Genomic DNA, 16,515 nt, shown 5'->3' on the forward strand with positions numbered 1-16,515 from the left:
GTTATTTTGCTGCCCATGTTTATTTTAAGGAAAACACGGGCAGCAATATATACAGTATACAGTATATTGAAACATTCTGGGTTGGTCTACCATTTTCTCACTGGGAAGTTGATGTAAAACTGTAAACCGAGATGTAAGAAAGAAAGGAGAAGAATGAACGAGCTTTGTTTGAGGACTCAAACAGCTGATGAAGCCAGGCATGTATACCTGGCCGGCGAAGATTATTAACAGCAGGCCGTGCTTCTGCAAGTCATCCCAGTGTTAGATATAGCCCTGAGGTCTCAAGTTACTCGCCATCAGTGAGGGAACACTCATCTCTCAACTGAGATTAAAAACTGCTGAGTTGATGTCTGGAAATTGAGCTGCTTCTGTCTTATAGATTTGGAGACAAAGACTTTTTATACAGAGAGTTTCCTCTTGTCAGACTAGAATGGTAATGACCTGGGCCTTTCTAAAGTTTAGGAGTTCATAAAATGCTTCTGAAATGTTATTGCTATTTTATTTGCTTATAGTTGTCCAAATAGAAAGTAAGGTCAGCAAGAAGAATGTTAAGCTTTTAAAGGGTAATTCGAGATTTTTCAACCCTATTTTCCCATGCATTTGTGTCTAAAGGACTAATATGAACAAAATTTGGTCCAGTATTGAGGGAGAGCGCAATGTAATCCAATAGGGCAAATGGGCACCATCAATTTCCGTCCACTAAAAGTGCTGTTTTTGCCACTGACAGGCTCAGATTGTTATTCTAAGTGGAAAGGATCCCTAAATAGATAAACGTTTTTGTTAAAGAGTAAAAATCTTTTTGTTTAACCAGAAACCGCTCTGAAATTGCCATCGCCAAACTCACCAGACTCCATATAAATGTACAATACTTTTAGCGTGTCCATAGCCAGCATTGTTTCACATGTAAATGGCTGAATTAAAGGTTAATTTCAACCAAACCAGAGTGGTGATTGTTGGAACAGTGGAAAGACGAACCAAGACGGCTGTTGATAGTTTTATTTTGTTTCTGTCGACTTTGAATGAAGTGTATTTTGCGATTATAAAATTACTGTTTATTTAATGGAGTAGCGATTTCGGAGCGGTTTCATGTTAAACAAAAAAGGATCTTACTCTTTAACAAAAAGCTAGAGCTCTGTAGGGATCTTTCCATAATGTTGTCAGACACTTAAATTAATACAAACACACACAAACAAACCCTTTTAGTGGACGGAAATTGAAGGTGCGCAAATGCCCATTAACATCACATTGCACGTTGTTTTGCTGGACGAATTTCAAAAATGTTGTTCCCATCACAAAATCATAGGAAAATGGGGTCCGGGTTGGAAACAAAAAACAAGTTACCCTTTAGGTTTATTCAGCATAAACTGCTTAAACAGCAGGGTATTTAGCCGGTGTGAGGTGTGTGTGATCTGGATAGCTGTAGCTGTAGACGTATCACCTGGATGAAAGCCTAACGCAGCAGTTATCACAAGAAGACTGACACCTCTTAGCCACCATGCACATGTGCACTGTTCTGTTGACTCTCACTGTCATGCTTGTGCTCTTATTCCCACGCCATTATTTTTGCAGTTCTATAAATCACTGCGTGCACTTGTATCTTTTGGTGTCTTCCTTCATCTCTCCTTTTGTCACTCTCACTATCTCCCCCCTCGGTCGTTCTGTTTTCCTCTCTCTGCGTTCTGTCTCTCCCACACTCACACACAATCAGATTCCACAGACACCCACTCACACCCTCCCTCTCTCCCACCCTCAAAGATAGCCACGCACGCTGAAACGGAGCACAGCTCTCCACCCTGCACCACCATGCACTCCCACTCACAATCACAGTGGAGTAGAAAAACCAGATGTCAATTTGGACTTGATCTGATCCACTTCAGAGACCTCCCCTCCCCCGCCTCTCAAGGCTTTGTTATTCTGACTGGTTTCTCAATCAACTGCGTACACGGAGGTGGAAAGAAAGTTTGAGGAGACAGGGAGGGCAGGGTCAGGCACTTGAATTCGGAAGTCTCTTTATCATTACTGCCATATCCTCGGCAACTTTTATTAGGGGCTTTTCCATCTGTTCAGTAGGTATTTATCATGTTGAATGTGATGTAAAAGACAACAGCTGGCATCTAATGCCTACCTGCCCGTGTTTTTCCATCTGATGTCTGTTCACAGGTAAAACCTACACTCTGCACAATTGTCCAACCAGTGCAATTAGGGCAAGTCTGGGCAGAGACGAGTTAGACAGGGAGAGTTGTACAAGTGAAACTTTCCATTTTGTCATCCTGGAATTCATGGTGATAGATGGCGGGGCTAATCACTCACCCTGAACAGTGTCACTGCTGGAATCCAAGTGTCTCCTTCAGCAGGAAGCCCAAAGAGGAAATGTTTCAAAGGCATATATAGTTTTTTTAATTCTAACTGCATGTGATGCAAATGATTGAGTACAGCTACTTAGTTGTTATTAGCAGTTGTCTGTAATGTCCATCATGTTAAGAAAGCTTTTGTAAATTCTTATTGGGAACCCCTTTTTTGGATTCCGTGTATTAGTTAGTTATACTCTTATCAGAGCTGTAGACTTTGACTTGGAAATATTACTTATTGACTCAAAGAGAAATATTGAAAAACTGCTCAACTGAATGTTGTGACTTTAGGAGCTCTGCCAAACTGAACTGTCATGAGTATTAATATTAACATAACCATTCAGCACGATGAAATCGAGATAATTCTGAATTCAGGTGAAAGAAATTAGCTTTTCATTATGAAATAAATTAGTCTGTACACATAATAAGTAGTAGACTTATTTTCCTCCTAGAAGCTAGCAGCAGATTTATTTATGTGCTAGTTCCTACTTTTAGTTATTAAAAGAGCTCCTTGTTGTTAAATATGTAGGATTATTATTCGGCATTTTCACTTGGCTATTGTACTGATTATTCAAAATAACCTATTTTTTATCCTGCCTGCCCTATATTAAACACAATGTTGGCTGTATTGCAGCTCCACCAAATAACAGACATTTTGACCAGCTTTCTGTTTGTGCTAACAGCTGTTAAGCTGATTGTTGCTGTGATATGTGATAGCTGAACGATTTTGTAGAAGTTAAACCGAGTGCTGAAGGAGCCTTAATGCAAGTTTTGCGTATTTAAGTCTTAATGAGACACAGCAATGTTTGGGAAAAAGAATTGTTTCCGTTCAAATCATTGCTTTTTTTTAAGCCTGATTACACTTTCACAAGAGCCAATTAGAGTCCAACACATGAGAGTCAAACCTTGGTTGCTGCATTTTACAAACCGCCAGAAAGTTTTTCTTTCATCCTAAGACCAACAACAAAAGAATCCAGTAAGTTCCCTCTGGGATACTCAAAGGACATGACCGGAAAAATAAATAAAAAGAATAATCTCCTACACTGTTTCAGAGGTGGAATATGTTCATAGCCGAGGGAGCTGCATACCTGTTCTTAGATTCAGGGGGTTGTGGGGTTCAAATCCATCAACACTATGTTCTAAAGATGGGAGCCTCCCACCTGTCAACCCCATCTATGATGGATAAGTAAAGGAGTGAACAAGTGGGGTATTCTTTATCACATTAATACAACTTAGAACACTCAGGCCAAATTCTTGGCATAGCCAGTGCCGTGCTACACAGTGGGGAGAATTCCTCCGAAAGGAAACAGGTAAATTATCTACCCTGGCTTCAGCTGCCCCCTCTCCTTCATTCTTTAGCCCTCTCCTTATTTGAATTCCACAGGTGACAATTGGAGCTGTGTCACCGGTGAAGAATGAGTTACAAATGGGAGGGGGGGAGGTTTTGTTTTTGCATTATTTCCTCCCCTTCTCTTGTTTTTACCCACAGGCAGTTAGGAGCAGAAGTGTCCCCACCTCCCCCGACCGCAGATACCTCCTGTTGCTTCTCTCGGTCCTGCTGTGATTTTAGTGACGGAGCAGTGTTGGTAGACTGGATACTGACCCGTCTTTCCTTTGTCCACAAAGACACTTTACTAAATAGGACATACACACACATAACAGTATCATTTCTAAATGTATTTAGTTAGCTAAACAATTTGGTTTGTTTAGCTACACAAACCATTATTTTCTAAATTCAAAAATATCGTGATCGGGCGCTCCCCTAACTTGAATGTGGATTAAATTATTTAATCACACGGCTCTTCTTTTCTTTTCAAATGTTATCGGACCGAATGGATCAAATTCTGAAAGTGAAACTAGTCATTTCGTTGGTTGTAACGCCCAAAAAAAATGTATCCACTGCTTTACAGATGTCTTTCGCCATGTAAGTCTATTGAAAAAAGTTTTTTAGGGCCAGAGGCATGATGGGCCAGCAGTTGTTATTCCACTGTTTGGCCACTGTGTTCAATTTGCTTCAAAGCCTGACACACTTCCTGGGGGCAGTTCAACCCCTTTGGTTTGATTGAGGGTTTTTCTAGTTTAGCTGTGCAGGTTAAAAATGGGTATTGGAGTGGCAGCAACCACAGAAATACCCACAAATGAATACTAATGAAGGTTGTTGTGTGTCATTCGTATTATAAACAAACTCAATAATTGTACTCTGGGTGTCAGTATAACTCTGAGTAATGACGTATTGCAACAGCAGGCCTTATCAATGTGATAGACTGTGAGCTGTGTTCCCTGACTGCCTTAATAATGTTCACATAGAGGAGTTTTGCAATAGGGCCCAGGCTTGAGATGTCTGACAGCAATTAACACATAAACTGCAATTACTGAAAACAGTGATTGGGCAAAAAAATGTAAGAAAAAGTTGAGTTCTGTCCTTGGTTTGCCATGCAAACATGTGCACTCAATCATGTTTACCCTGTTTAAAAGGCTTTGTGTAGACCTGGGAAACAAGCTTTGGCTGAACAAACTATAAACATAAGTGTGGTTGAATGTTAACACGGCTGCTTTTTCCCATGCAGTCAAATGGCTCTTGCATTGTTTTTTCAATGTAGGGGGATCACCCGTGAAAACAGAGCCATGGAATCTAGAGCAGGCTTCCAGTAAATGGCCTCCATTGCCCTTTTTAAAATATGTATCTCTCTCTGTTGCATGATTGTTTTTCCTGCAGACGACTACTCCGTCTTCCCGGCCCATTCAGCAGCCTCCACTGACCAGGGTAGACGTGTCAGTAGCAAGAGAAACAGGTGAGTTTATCTGGACATAGTCAACACTTCCTGAAAAGGGACAGAATTTTTTATTTTTTTCTATTTAAAGATTACTCACAGTTCTTAAGTTCTGCAAGCGGAGAGAGAGAGAGAGAGAGAGAGAGAGAGAGAGAGAGAGAGAGAGAGAGAGAGAGAGAGAGAGAGACTGTTTGTTTCTGTAGTTTTGTGATTACAAATGTTTAGTGTACTGTCTCTATGCCAGCCCTCTTCAGTGTTTCTAAAGATACCTTTTGATCTGCCCATTACCGTAAAGATGGAAAATAGATGTTTTACTTCCACATTTCTTTCTTTTTTCTTTGGAAATGTACTTCCACATGTTGACACAGGACTTAGCTCACCTGTCGGGTATGGAGCGGGATGTTTGTGACATTCACATATTCCTTGAACATGCATACATGTCTCCATCTAGTTCACTGACATGTCTCCATCTAGTGGACATAGGGATTAATGCAATAGCGATCGGGAGGCTCTCATTTGTGGGAATTACAGTACATTGAAATACATAATTGTCACTGCTGCAGTCTTGGAACAGAAAGATGTTCATGTTTTAACATTTTTTGAAATTTTCCCTATATTATACCATCCAGGGTTAAAGTTGACTTGAGAATAAGTTACCCCCATCTTACTAAGTGATTAACCCACAGAGAATTTAATACTGACTTGTGTCTATGTACTAAATTTTCTCTATTACAGATTGCACAAGGTCTTCCAGTGGAGAATATGTCAAAGTGTGTCACGTAAAAAACCCTTAAAATCTTAACGTGTAAGATTTAAAAATGTTTTACTTTGGCACCATCTGGTGGTAGTGGCATGAATGACACTCTGTCTCAATTTGATCTCCTGAGGCACAGTGCTTTTCTTTGTAAACTGATGGTTGCATTGTCAGCAATATAAACTAACCAAACCTATTTTACACATTATTACACATGACTTTAAGGAAGCATCACCACTAATGCTAAATACAACGTAGGTGTTTGATGAAGCACGCTAAGGAAGCCTGTAGTCATCACGGGACGCTCATGTTAGTTCATGACAGAGAAAGAAAGTGGTTCTGTCTTACAGAGAAAATTGCAAAAAGCGCTGAATCTTGAAAGACTCTGAAACTTCATTGGAAAAAAAATGAGAAGAAGATTATAAAAGGTTCTATGATGCACTATTTTAGGCAGTTTTACATTGGAAAAAAAATATTACTTGAAATGATTACTTTCGTGCATTTTTACACTAAATCAAATTTATACTTAACATTTTTTGTTTTAAAGTCAAGTCCCTTGTTGAACATACAGAAAAACAGACAAGAAAAACTTCTCTTGACTGATCGGAGAAAAACAACAAAATGCGTCCTAGAGACTGACTCGAAACAATGTTAATCTGGAGACTTAATTTAACACTGTTTTTTGCATTGTGTTCAGCAAGTGACTCCCAGCACATTTTTGTGGAGTCCGGGCCCGGACTTCCTGGGTCACCAGGTGGGTCTAGGGGAGTTAAAAACACAGAGACAAGCATCCAAATCTCCTGTGTTTTACTTGCTTTTTATTCTCTGCTCTGATGCTCTGCCTACCTCATGTGTACTCCTCATGCAGGACCTCACATGGATTTCAAAAGCGCACAAGCATGCCTAAATCTATCTACTTCATGCTTCTGAATTCATGCAGGGTGGCTGACATCCTCGTATATAAGCCAGGGGGGGATGGAAAATTGGGCCGTTCAGGCTGTAATCCTGTGGCTAAATGTACACAGAGAGGAAATAGAAGAGCACATTTAAGAGAGGAAAAACATGTATATAGATGGATATATCCTATGTGGCATTACATTTTTTAATTAATTTTCCATTCTTATGTATCCGCTCAGAGGCATGGGATCCATTTTTCCATTGCGCACTTCATGTTGCTGTGCATGTCAGTGGCATTGAAGATGTGCAACTTCTACACAACAACGAGGAAGTGGGTTTTTTATTTCAAGCTCCACTGAAAGGGACAAATCTGTGGGTAGGGTTTACGGTCAATTCAGCTCCTACCAGAATATAAATATGAGGAGGGTTGTGCATGCAGGTGTGTGGGGAAGGTGTATTCAGTTACCACCTCCAACGCTTCACATGGCCTTTAAATTACAGCCACACACACTGGGATTCTTGCTCCATCAAGCAAAAATTCTATTCTCCTCTTCTTTTGGGTCCTGTTTATTGTTTGGGATGTGGGATACAATCATTAATCATTTGTGAAAGGTCTTTTCATGAGGGCATTAACGACTGTGTCCTTTTTGTCGTCGCTTTCAGGGCCAGTGGGGGCTAAAGGAGAGAAGGGTGACCGAGGGGATACAGGAGCGAAAGGAGACCGGGGTCCAATAGGGCCGAAGGGAGATGCTGGCTCAGGCTCCGGCTCCGGCTCACGGGGTGGAGCCCGTGGAGACAAGGTTTGAACCTTTTTATAGCATCTACTTTGATAGTGGATGGAATACTTGTATTAGACAAGCCATCTTTGTCATGCAGTGTGATGGGTGGGGCCAACCGATGATGCAAGAAAAAGTCTTTTTAACCCAGTTTGTTGTTAAAATGGGCAGTGAGCTAGATGTAAAAGCATGAGCAGGGACATGAGCAGGGCTAGTAACAGCAGTGATATGAGCTTGGGTGAAATGTCCCAAAGGAACACCAGAGGGAGCTGCAAGTCTTAATTTCATGCAAACAAATGCAATATAATGTCAAGCCATTTAGTTACTTTGTTATGGATAAACAGTGTGTGTCTATGAGGGCCAAATGGCATCACAATGATTGAAAAGTTAGGAAAATCCTCTATGTGAGACATTATTGTTGGCCTGACATTGGTTTGATTTCCTTCCATCCTAAAACACATGCACATAAACACACTGCAATGTCCAAATACACACACAACAAGGAGAGAAAAAAAAAACAATACACACACAGATTCAGCAGGGGATATGGAAACAGGATTTGGTTCTAAATGTTCTGAGAGTGGTTCTATAACTCAGCAGAGTTACAATCCCACTGGTACCCCTCTAATGGGAGTGACTGTGTATACACTCCGTGTGCGTCAGTAAAAGGCTTTACTGTAGGTGAAGTTCTCAAAAAAGTGGATTAGAGCTGCAAAGATTAATCGATTAGTTGTTATCAACTATTAAATTAATCGGCAAACAATTTTGATAATCAACGAATCGGTTTGGGTCATTTTTATACAAACAAGTATAAGATGGATAAGATGAGATATACTTTATATTATTAATGTCTCTGATTGCAGCTTGGTAAATGTGAATATGCAGTGCTTAATTTGTAAAGTGGAAGGTCCCGGAGCGCAGAGGGGGGGTGGATCCGGCGACTCAAAACGGGGGTTGGAGGTAACGGAACAAAAAACATGACACTGCCTACGTAGCTTCTCTGACTAAAACAAACCTAAACAACGCTGTGTGCACATCAGGGCAATGTTTATTTTTACTTCAGAACACGCACTGCATCGGTGCGAAATGTAAAAAAAAAATAAATAAAAAATACACTGCAACAATCGTTTTCACAAGCAGACTTCCATCGGACTATTAAATTAACCAAAAAAACCACCGTGGTCTTAACATTCTTGATCGGCAGAAACAGTTTTTGCTTGTTGGGATCCGATTGGCCGGCGTATTTGAACAAGTGAAGCAAACTTTGTTGTCTTTTTGACATTTCCCCCCTGAGTTAAATGAGGCTATAACCGCAATCTCAACCAGCACGAGTACATGTGTCACTAGAAGTGCAGCGCCGCGCTGTTGAAGTGCCTCCCCTCCCTCCGTCCCTCTCCCCCCTCCGTCTTACCCTGAAAATTCACCTCAAAGCGCATCGAAAATGCAAACAAGATTTTTGTGGAACTTAAATGGGGAATAAAGACAGATAACAACATTGAACACTACACAAACAGTAATTTAATTTTTTCATTTAGGCGATTAATTTTTCATGGTGACGTAGGAGGTGCCAGATCCAATAAAAAAGGTTCCGGATCCAACGTCTGAGGTGCCGGAACATGTTCTGGCTCAAATTAAGCCCTGTCAATATGTCCTAGTTTGTTCTCTCCTCTGTGACCGTTAACAAGAAAACAAAACAAGACATTTGAGGACGTCATCTTGGGCTTTTGGGAAACAAAAAAAAAAAAAATTTCACCATTTTAGAAACCAAATAACTATTTGATTAATCAAGAAAATAATGGACAGATTTAATCTGCAGTGAAAATAATCGTTAGTTGCTGCCCTAAGGTGGATGTGTCTGTGGATATGTATGGCTGGCACTGACCTGGCACCGTCTTCTTTTCATTTTCAGGGAGAACCAGGGGAAAAGGGATCAAAGGTAAGTTAGAGATCCCATTTTTTGAGTATTGACAACTTGATTTGAGTCACCTAGCAGAGTTCCAGGGGTCTTGTACAGACAGAATGCTCTCTGTGATACGCTGTGATCCCTCAACCGGAGAGGACTGCGACAGCATTCAAATGAAAGAAGAAATAAATAACCCAGGTCCATTGTAAATTGACTGAATATGGAAAAGCTTTTGTCCGTACCTCAGTTATCACCGATGTTTCTTCCATCTCCAGGGCAGTGCAGGCTTTGGCTACCAAGGAAAGAAGGGAGAGCCTGGCCTCTCTGGGCCTCCCGGCCCCCCTGGCCCTCCAGGGCCCGCAACCGAGTTTTCAGTCGGCGGTGACGGCTCGGTCGCTTCCAGAGTCCCGGGACCCCGAGGACCAGCTGGACCGCAAGGTGCCGCGGGCCCCCAGGGACCAGCAGGAGCTGATGGAGAGCCAGTTAGTAGACTACAGTTGAATTCTTTGCATGAAAACCATAAACACAGCAGCTGTGCTGTGCTCGTTGGAGCAAGATCTCCTGTATTTGTCACAGCATATGGCTGTCTTTGTTAGCGTGAAAAAGACGAGAGTCTAAGAAAAAAAAAGTGTGTCATTACTAGTGTTGATTTCGTCTGACGAGACTAAATATGTTCGTTAACGACCTTTTTTTTTTTGACTAAGACGAGACGATGACGAGACTGTGCCAATGTCCAGAAACACTGACTAAGACTAAATTAACATGCATTATTGTTGACGAAAAAAGACAAGACTAAAATGTTTTGCATAAAATAAAAACTAAGATAAAATCTCTTCATTTCCGTCTACAATCGTCTCTACTTTTCCATCATGAGATAGAATATTCAGCTGTTACTAGGGTTGGGTACCGAGAACGGAGACCCGGTGCTAATACTCACCGACCGGTGCCTTTATGACCGTTATCTACCGGACCGAATAGCAACGCTACTTAAATGCCTCCGCTTCTCTCTGATGCTCCTAAGGCAACCGAAACATCGCTGCACGGGACGCTAGTTAACACTACACTTGGCAGCAGGTAACGTTAGCCTACCGTTAGCTAGCAGCTGGAGTAAACATAGTTAAAATGCTGACAGCTAAACGATGTAAAAGTTTGTCTGGATTTCACTGGAGAGGATTCCAACACCAGTCTGTAGCTGCTGTTGTCTGAAAAACAGATGATGTGTTCCCTTCAAACTCGCCTCGCCACCCTCGTGCTGCATTCAATGTTATTGTAAAATACCCTTTCCCATTCAGTGGTTGTTTTTGTTGTTTAACAGGAATTTACTGGTGAAATAAGGAAGAGGCTCGATAGTTATATAACTTTATATAATTTACTTTTATATAACTATTTTACTTTTATTATTTTGACTATTTAAAAAAAAAAAAGACTAAAATGTTTTGACTAAACCTTGACTAAGATATATTGAGTTCTGTTTTGACTAAAACTAGACTAAAATGACAAGACTTTTAGTCAACTAAAACTTGACTAACAAAAAAAGATATGTGAATGACTAAATATGACTAAAACTAACAAGGACATTTGGCACAAGACTAAATCAAAAATAGGTGACAAAATTAACACTAGTCACTACACTCAAATATGATCCTTTTTTTAAAGTTCAATTATAAAATTACAACGTATATGTAATTGGAACTAAGAATTGTCACGTGAATTTTTAAAAAAATATTCCCAAATGTGTCTCAGAAGACGTGTGTTTCTTTGTTTGCTTCTCACAGGGCGATCCAGGGGAGGATGGAAAACCCGTAAGTGGTTTTTATTCCTGCACAATACCAAAAACACCGATACAGTCTTATCTACTGTCAAACAAAACCGCAGTGATGATGGATGTTAAAGGGGAACTAATGCAGTTTATTTTTTTTAGCTTAATTTACCTTAACTGAACAGCTTTGGAGTCATTGGAATGGTTATATGACTTTTTTCGAGTTGAACGGTGGTCGTCTCGCTTCCTCCTAGCGCCTGTGAGCGGAAAAACCACCCTTGCGACTGGCCTTGGCGTCAGGAGGTACCGCGAGATATCAGGTCTCGCTATGTAACAAATTGCTTCACGGCACTGCACACATACACGCCCCCATCCAGGAACCGGCTAGCTATAACAACAAGGTAGCGATGGAGTTTTTCACGCTATCGTCATGGCTGAGCCGGCAAAAAAGAAGCAGAAAGCCAGGAAAGCATTGTCGGAGGAACAGAGAAAGAGGAAACGGCAGACTCACCGAGCAAGTATTTACACAGTGTTGCCAAATATCTATTCTTAAGCTGTAGGGGGAGCTCTATAGAGAAACCTGCGAGCAAAAAGCAAAGAAATTGCCAAAACTGCCTAGCCCCCCTTTAAAGTAGATAGGAAGTCCTTTACACTTGGTCTTTCCCTGTATCTCTCTAACATGACCGTGTCCTCGGCACAGGGTCCGGATGGACCTCCTGGCTTCCCTGGAACCCCGGGGGAACCTGGAGCTAAAGGAGATAAGGTTAGATCGACACAATAACAGACAACATATTGTATATTAAACATATCATAACATATTATAACATTTACCAAGTACAATAGAATGTGTAAAATAGAACCACCATGTCTGTCTGTGTTTAAATGGATACATGTGTTGAAGATTGCCTTAATGAACTTGTCTCTCAGGGAGAGCGTGGAGAGGGTCAGCCGGGCCCCAGAGGCCCCCCAGGACCACCGGGACCCCCAGGACCAGGACTCAGATCTGTGAGTTAGTCTTCTATCAACGAGGGCTGTGGAATGAATTGAAATTGATTGTGATTTTGACTCCTAGCAACCACAAAAACAATATTATCGAGAAAAACGACTATTTAGCTGATTACGTTTTGCAAGTAAACTCTTATTTTGTCTTGTGTTCTGAATGACACGCCCCTCTCAAAGGCTTAACTCACCCAGCACACATTTGAACATATTTTTCACGTTATTTATTTTAAGGGGAATTCAAAAAGTTTCACAGGAAAAGCATTACGAGACATTTCACACTTCAAGATCACGATTTATTGTTGATTTGTTTAATGGTTTCACTGTTTTTTAAGTTCAATAAATGCAACATCTTTCCATAAGTAAATGAGTTATCGTGTTAAATAATCACAATTTCAATATTGACCACTATAATTGTGATTCTAATTTATTTCTCAGAATCGAGCAGCTCTAGTATCCGCCGACTGCCTGCCTGTGTGACTCATTTGTTGAACACGACTGATTTCTCCTCATGTATTTCAGACTTTTGTGGACATGGAAGGCTCAGGGTTTCCTGATCTGGAATCTGTTCGGGTGAGAAGAATTACAATTTGAAATACTCCTTAACAGTAACAAACGTGTGTAGTGGAGGACAACATCATTCAAGTCAAAGAAGCTGAATTGTTGGTTAGAGACATTTGAGTTTCTGGATACGCTAATGGATTCTTTTTGTTGTCGTAGGGACTGCCTGGTCTACCAGGTCCCCCTGGTCCCCCCGGTCCTCCCGGTCCCTCTACGGTAGGAGCAGGAACAGCATCCAGTTCTGGGGCATTTGGACCACCAGGGAAGGACGGAGCGCCCGGTCAACCTGTAGGTGTCTCTCAAAACAATATGCCATTTAATTCCCTTAACCATCTGAACTGTGGAGGCTAACTCATCAACAACTACTGTACACCTGAACCTAATCTTTCTAGGGCTTGCCTGGTTTGCCGGGTACTGATGGCCTCCCGGGAGTGTCTGGTCCAAAGGGAGAAAAGGTAATAACCTTTTTAAAAAAGTGATAGAAACATGCACAGTAGCCAGAATATTGTTATAGTTTATATTTCCATACACAGAAAGTAAAGAGAATTCAAATGTAATTTTAACGGACGTTTCTATTAACATATTTTGCCCTACTCTTTTTTTTTTTTTTTTTTTTTTCCTACACTAGGGTGATACAGGCGAGCTGGGTCTTCCAGGAGCAGTTGGAGAGAAGGTGCTGATTCATGTAGTTTTCTTTTTGTAGTTTCTCTTCAGTTTTACCTTGAAGTAGCTTCCACTTTACATTTAGCTCTGCACTCAGAAACACAACCTAATGCAAACTGCCTTGCTAAGCAGTATTAGAGAAGACATACTCTTGAGAAGAAGGTACATGAATTAAAGGTCCTATGACATGTTGCTTTTTGGAAGCTTTTCTATAGGCCTTAGTGGTCCCCTAATACTGTATCTGAAGTCTCTTTCCCGAAATTCAGCCTTGGTGCAGAATTACAACCACTAGAGCCAGTCCCACAATGAACTTTCCTTAGTATGTACCATTTCTCTGTAGCTTTAAATGCTATTGAGGAGGAGAGAGGGGGGGCAAGGTGGAGGGTGGGGGTGTGGCCTTGACCAACTGCCATGCTTTGCTTGTTTGCAAGCCATGATGTCTCTCTCTCATGGGTGGGCGGGATTATCTGGGTGGACAAAGCTGAGAAAGGGGAGGTAACCTTTCCCTTTATGACATCATAAGGAGAAGATTCCAGATCGGCCGATCTGAGCTTTCATTTTCTCAAAGGCAGACCAGGATACCCAGGGCTCGGTTTACACCTATCACCATTTCTAGCCACTGGGGGACCATAAGCAGGCTAGGGGAACTCATATTAATGTCTAAAAAAAAAAAAAAACTCATAAAGTGACATTTTCATGCCATGGGACCTTTTTAAAGTGTGAGTTGGTGGCATGCTTTTGGGATGCCAGAACTGTGTAATGCCCATTCGATAACTATAATGAATATCAACTTCCATCCAGCTATTTCTAAAGCTTTTCTCATCCCTTTCATTTCTCCAGCCAAGCTCCTACTTTTCTTTTCTCACCAATCTGCTGCCCCACTATTTCTCCTCCTACTTTCCTAAGCCCCCCGTCTGCAGGTAACTGGGCTCCAGCATGTCAGCCATCAAAGAGGATTTGTGTCATCTAACAATATGCTAATTTTTTTCAAATATTGTCAGCTACCGACTTGACTTAAAGTTTAATCTAAGTGCTGGCTATGGTTTGGTTTAACATTTGGGGACGTCTGAATTTGGCCCCAGAACAATGAGCATGAACGTTTATGCAGTTACATTATCCTACCTACAATTTAAAACACACTTACTCATACTAAATGCTGCATGACAGGTGTTAACAGTTAGGTGTAGAATGAAAACAAAAACCCATACTACCCTATCATGGTTCGATGCACTTCACTGACATAATTGTATTTGCTTTTATTTAACTTTGTATTTCCATATTCTGTCATTCCACCCAAAAGGGATCTAAAGGAAATCCCGGTTTACCGGGAACTCCAGGAGAGCCCGGACTGGCTGGTCTGCCTGGACCCCTCGGACCGGTTGGGCCACCTGGGCCTCCCGGGCCTCCTGGACCAAGCTATCGGGTTGGATTTGTAAGTTTTCTATTAGTTTTTGTGATCATACCTTTTGGTAGATTTTACAAAATCTCACAAATGCTACATTTTAAATACTGTGTATTGAGAGCTGTAGTGCAGATACAGTAATGTGGTCAATCTGTGTATATATATGTATCAGTGAAATGATCTTAAGTTGGCCCGAAAGTGTTTAATCTTAAAATAAATGAAATAGAGTAGAAAAAGGTCAAAGAAAAGGCTTTGTTTGTCATAAATCCTTTGTTGCTGTTTGAAGGATGACATGGAGGGCTCTGGTGGAGGTTTCAGCAATGGACTGCCTGGCGTCAGAGGACCTGAAGGAAGACCGGTCAGTACTGCATATTGAAAAAATACTTCAGGTCCTGTGGAGGACGATATACTTCACATTACAGATATAGTTTAAATAAGCAATAGTTCCTCCTTGTGTTCTTCAAATGTTGATTTTAAAGGCATACTATATAACTTTTCCCTCTTCGGTCCACCTACAGGTTGTCTCATTGGAACTACAACCGCACAAGCTGTAGTTCCAATGAGAGAACCTGTAGGGGGACCGAAGCAGGAAAAATTACGTAGTATGCCTTTAAGTCCCCATATTCAAAGCCAGAGTAAGGCTGAATCTCCTTTCTCATCTTACCCCTAGCCCTTGTCACTCGAAACCAAAGGGTAGGGGTGAAAACATACCCCTATGAAATGAGACGCCACTTGGTTACATCATCATACATATTTAGGTCTGTTTGCAATAGATATTTCTATACACACTGCATGGTGTGTTGTATTCAATGCGATTTTTAAAAACGTTTCAGTTACAAATATAGTTGCAAATATTTATATACAGGACTGTGTAGAGCACAAAACAAGACTTTTGTCATTTTTAAATCAATTCTTTAAGCCGAAAACACTTACATTTATGGGTGTCTCTGGTCGACCTGGCAGCCTTTGTTCCTTGTTGCGAAACGTATCTGGATACACCTTGCTTTCAAGTAAGCTTGTGTCCTTACTTGGTTTCAAGGGGTATCTAGCCCTACCCCTAGATCAAAATGAGTATTGGGACAGCCCTTACTCTCTCGTGAATGCGCAAAACGAAGGGGTAGGGGTAAGATGCAGCCTAAGTCTCTGATCCCAGATCTCATCAGCAGCTTTAAAGTCACGTAGTCTCTCGGTCGGACACAATCAGGTGCAACGTGGCGACTGTTTCATACTCCAGACACCATTTTAAAGCATAAGTTTAGGGTTTCTTATTTTTCTCCTTTAATTACTGTCTTATGGTAGCACTAATATAAATCTTAAAGGGGTAAAAGAAATGTTTATCACCACAGCTAGCCTCACTCGCACTCATTGTACTATTTACCTTTCATCTGTAAATGTAATTGAAAATTGTTGATCAATCATGTTAGATGCAGTTTGACTTTCATGGGAAGCTGCTAAAATAAGCATCTTAAAGTAGCTCAAATAACAGCGGTTAGATGTCAACCGCATCTGCATTTGCCCTTCATCCAGTCGAAAAACATAGGAAAACGACTAAAAAGGTTTTGACCGGAGAAGGGCAGATGCAGTTACAGGTGTCTACAACTGAACAGTACAGTATTCATGGTAGCAATGACAAGTTGCATATTCAAAAACAACAAAAAAAAACAGGTGTACCCAGCAACTTA

The 16,515-nt window shown here is 41.0% G+C and overlaps 1 protein-coding gene across 3 annotated transcripts in view; it reads left to right on the forward strand.

The window, feature by feature from the left end:
- The window catches only part of col18a1a (collagen type XVIII alpha 1 chain a), a 102,368-nt gene that overhangs the window by 57,507 nt on the left and 28,346 nt on the right, over positions 1–16,515 (forward strand). For 2 of the 3 annotated variants that reach the window (XM_028591724.1, XM_028591722.1), the window contains 14 exons: positions 5,065–5,140; positions 6,571–6,627; positions 7,434–7,570; positions 9,456–9,482; positions 9,725–9,931; positions 11,225–11,251; positions 11,909–11,971; positions 12,136–12,213; positions 12,730–12,780; positions 12,928–13,056; positions 13,161–13,223; positions 13,397–13,441; positions 14,732–14,863; positions 15,120–15,191. In XM_028591724.1, coding sequence (XP_028447525.1) covers positions 5,065–5,140; positions 6,571–6,627; positions 7,434–7,570; positions 9,456–9,482; positions 9,725–9,931; positions 11,225–11,251; positions 11,909–11,971; positions 12,136–12,213; positions 12,730–12,780; positions 12,928–13,056; positions 13,161–13,223; positions 13,397–13,441; positions 14,732–14,863; positions 15,120–15,191 — 1,164 coding nt within the window. The remainder of the gene's footprint in view (positions 1–5,064; positions 5,141–6,570; positions 6,628–7,433; positions 7,571–9,455; positions 9,483–9,724; positions 9,932–11,224; positions 11,252–11,908; positions 11,972–12,135; positions 12,214–12,729; positions 12,781–12,927; positions 13,057–13,160; positions 13,224–13,396; positions 13,442–14,731; positions 14,864–15,119; positions 15,192–16,515) is intronic. The other variant, XM_028591723.1, reaches the window with a different exon arrangement.

This window comes from Perca flavescens, chromosome 11 (assembly GCF_004354835.1).
Source record: "Perca flavescens isolate YP-PL-M2 chromosome 11, PFLA_1.0, whole genome shotgun sequence".
NCBI classification, from domain to species: Eukaryota; Metazoa; Chordata; class Actinopteri; order Perciformes; family Percidae; genus Perca; species Perca flavescens.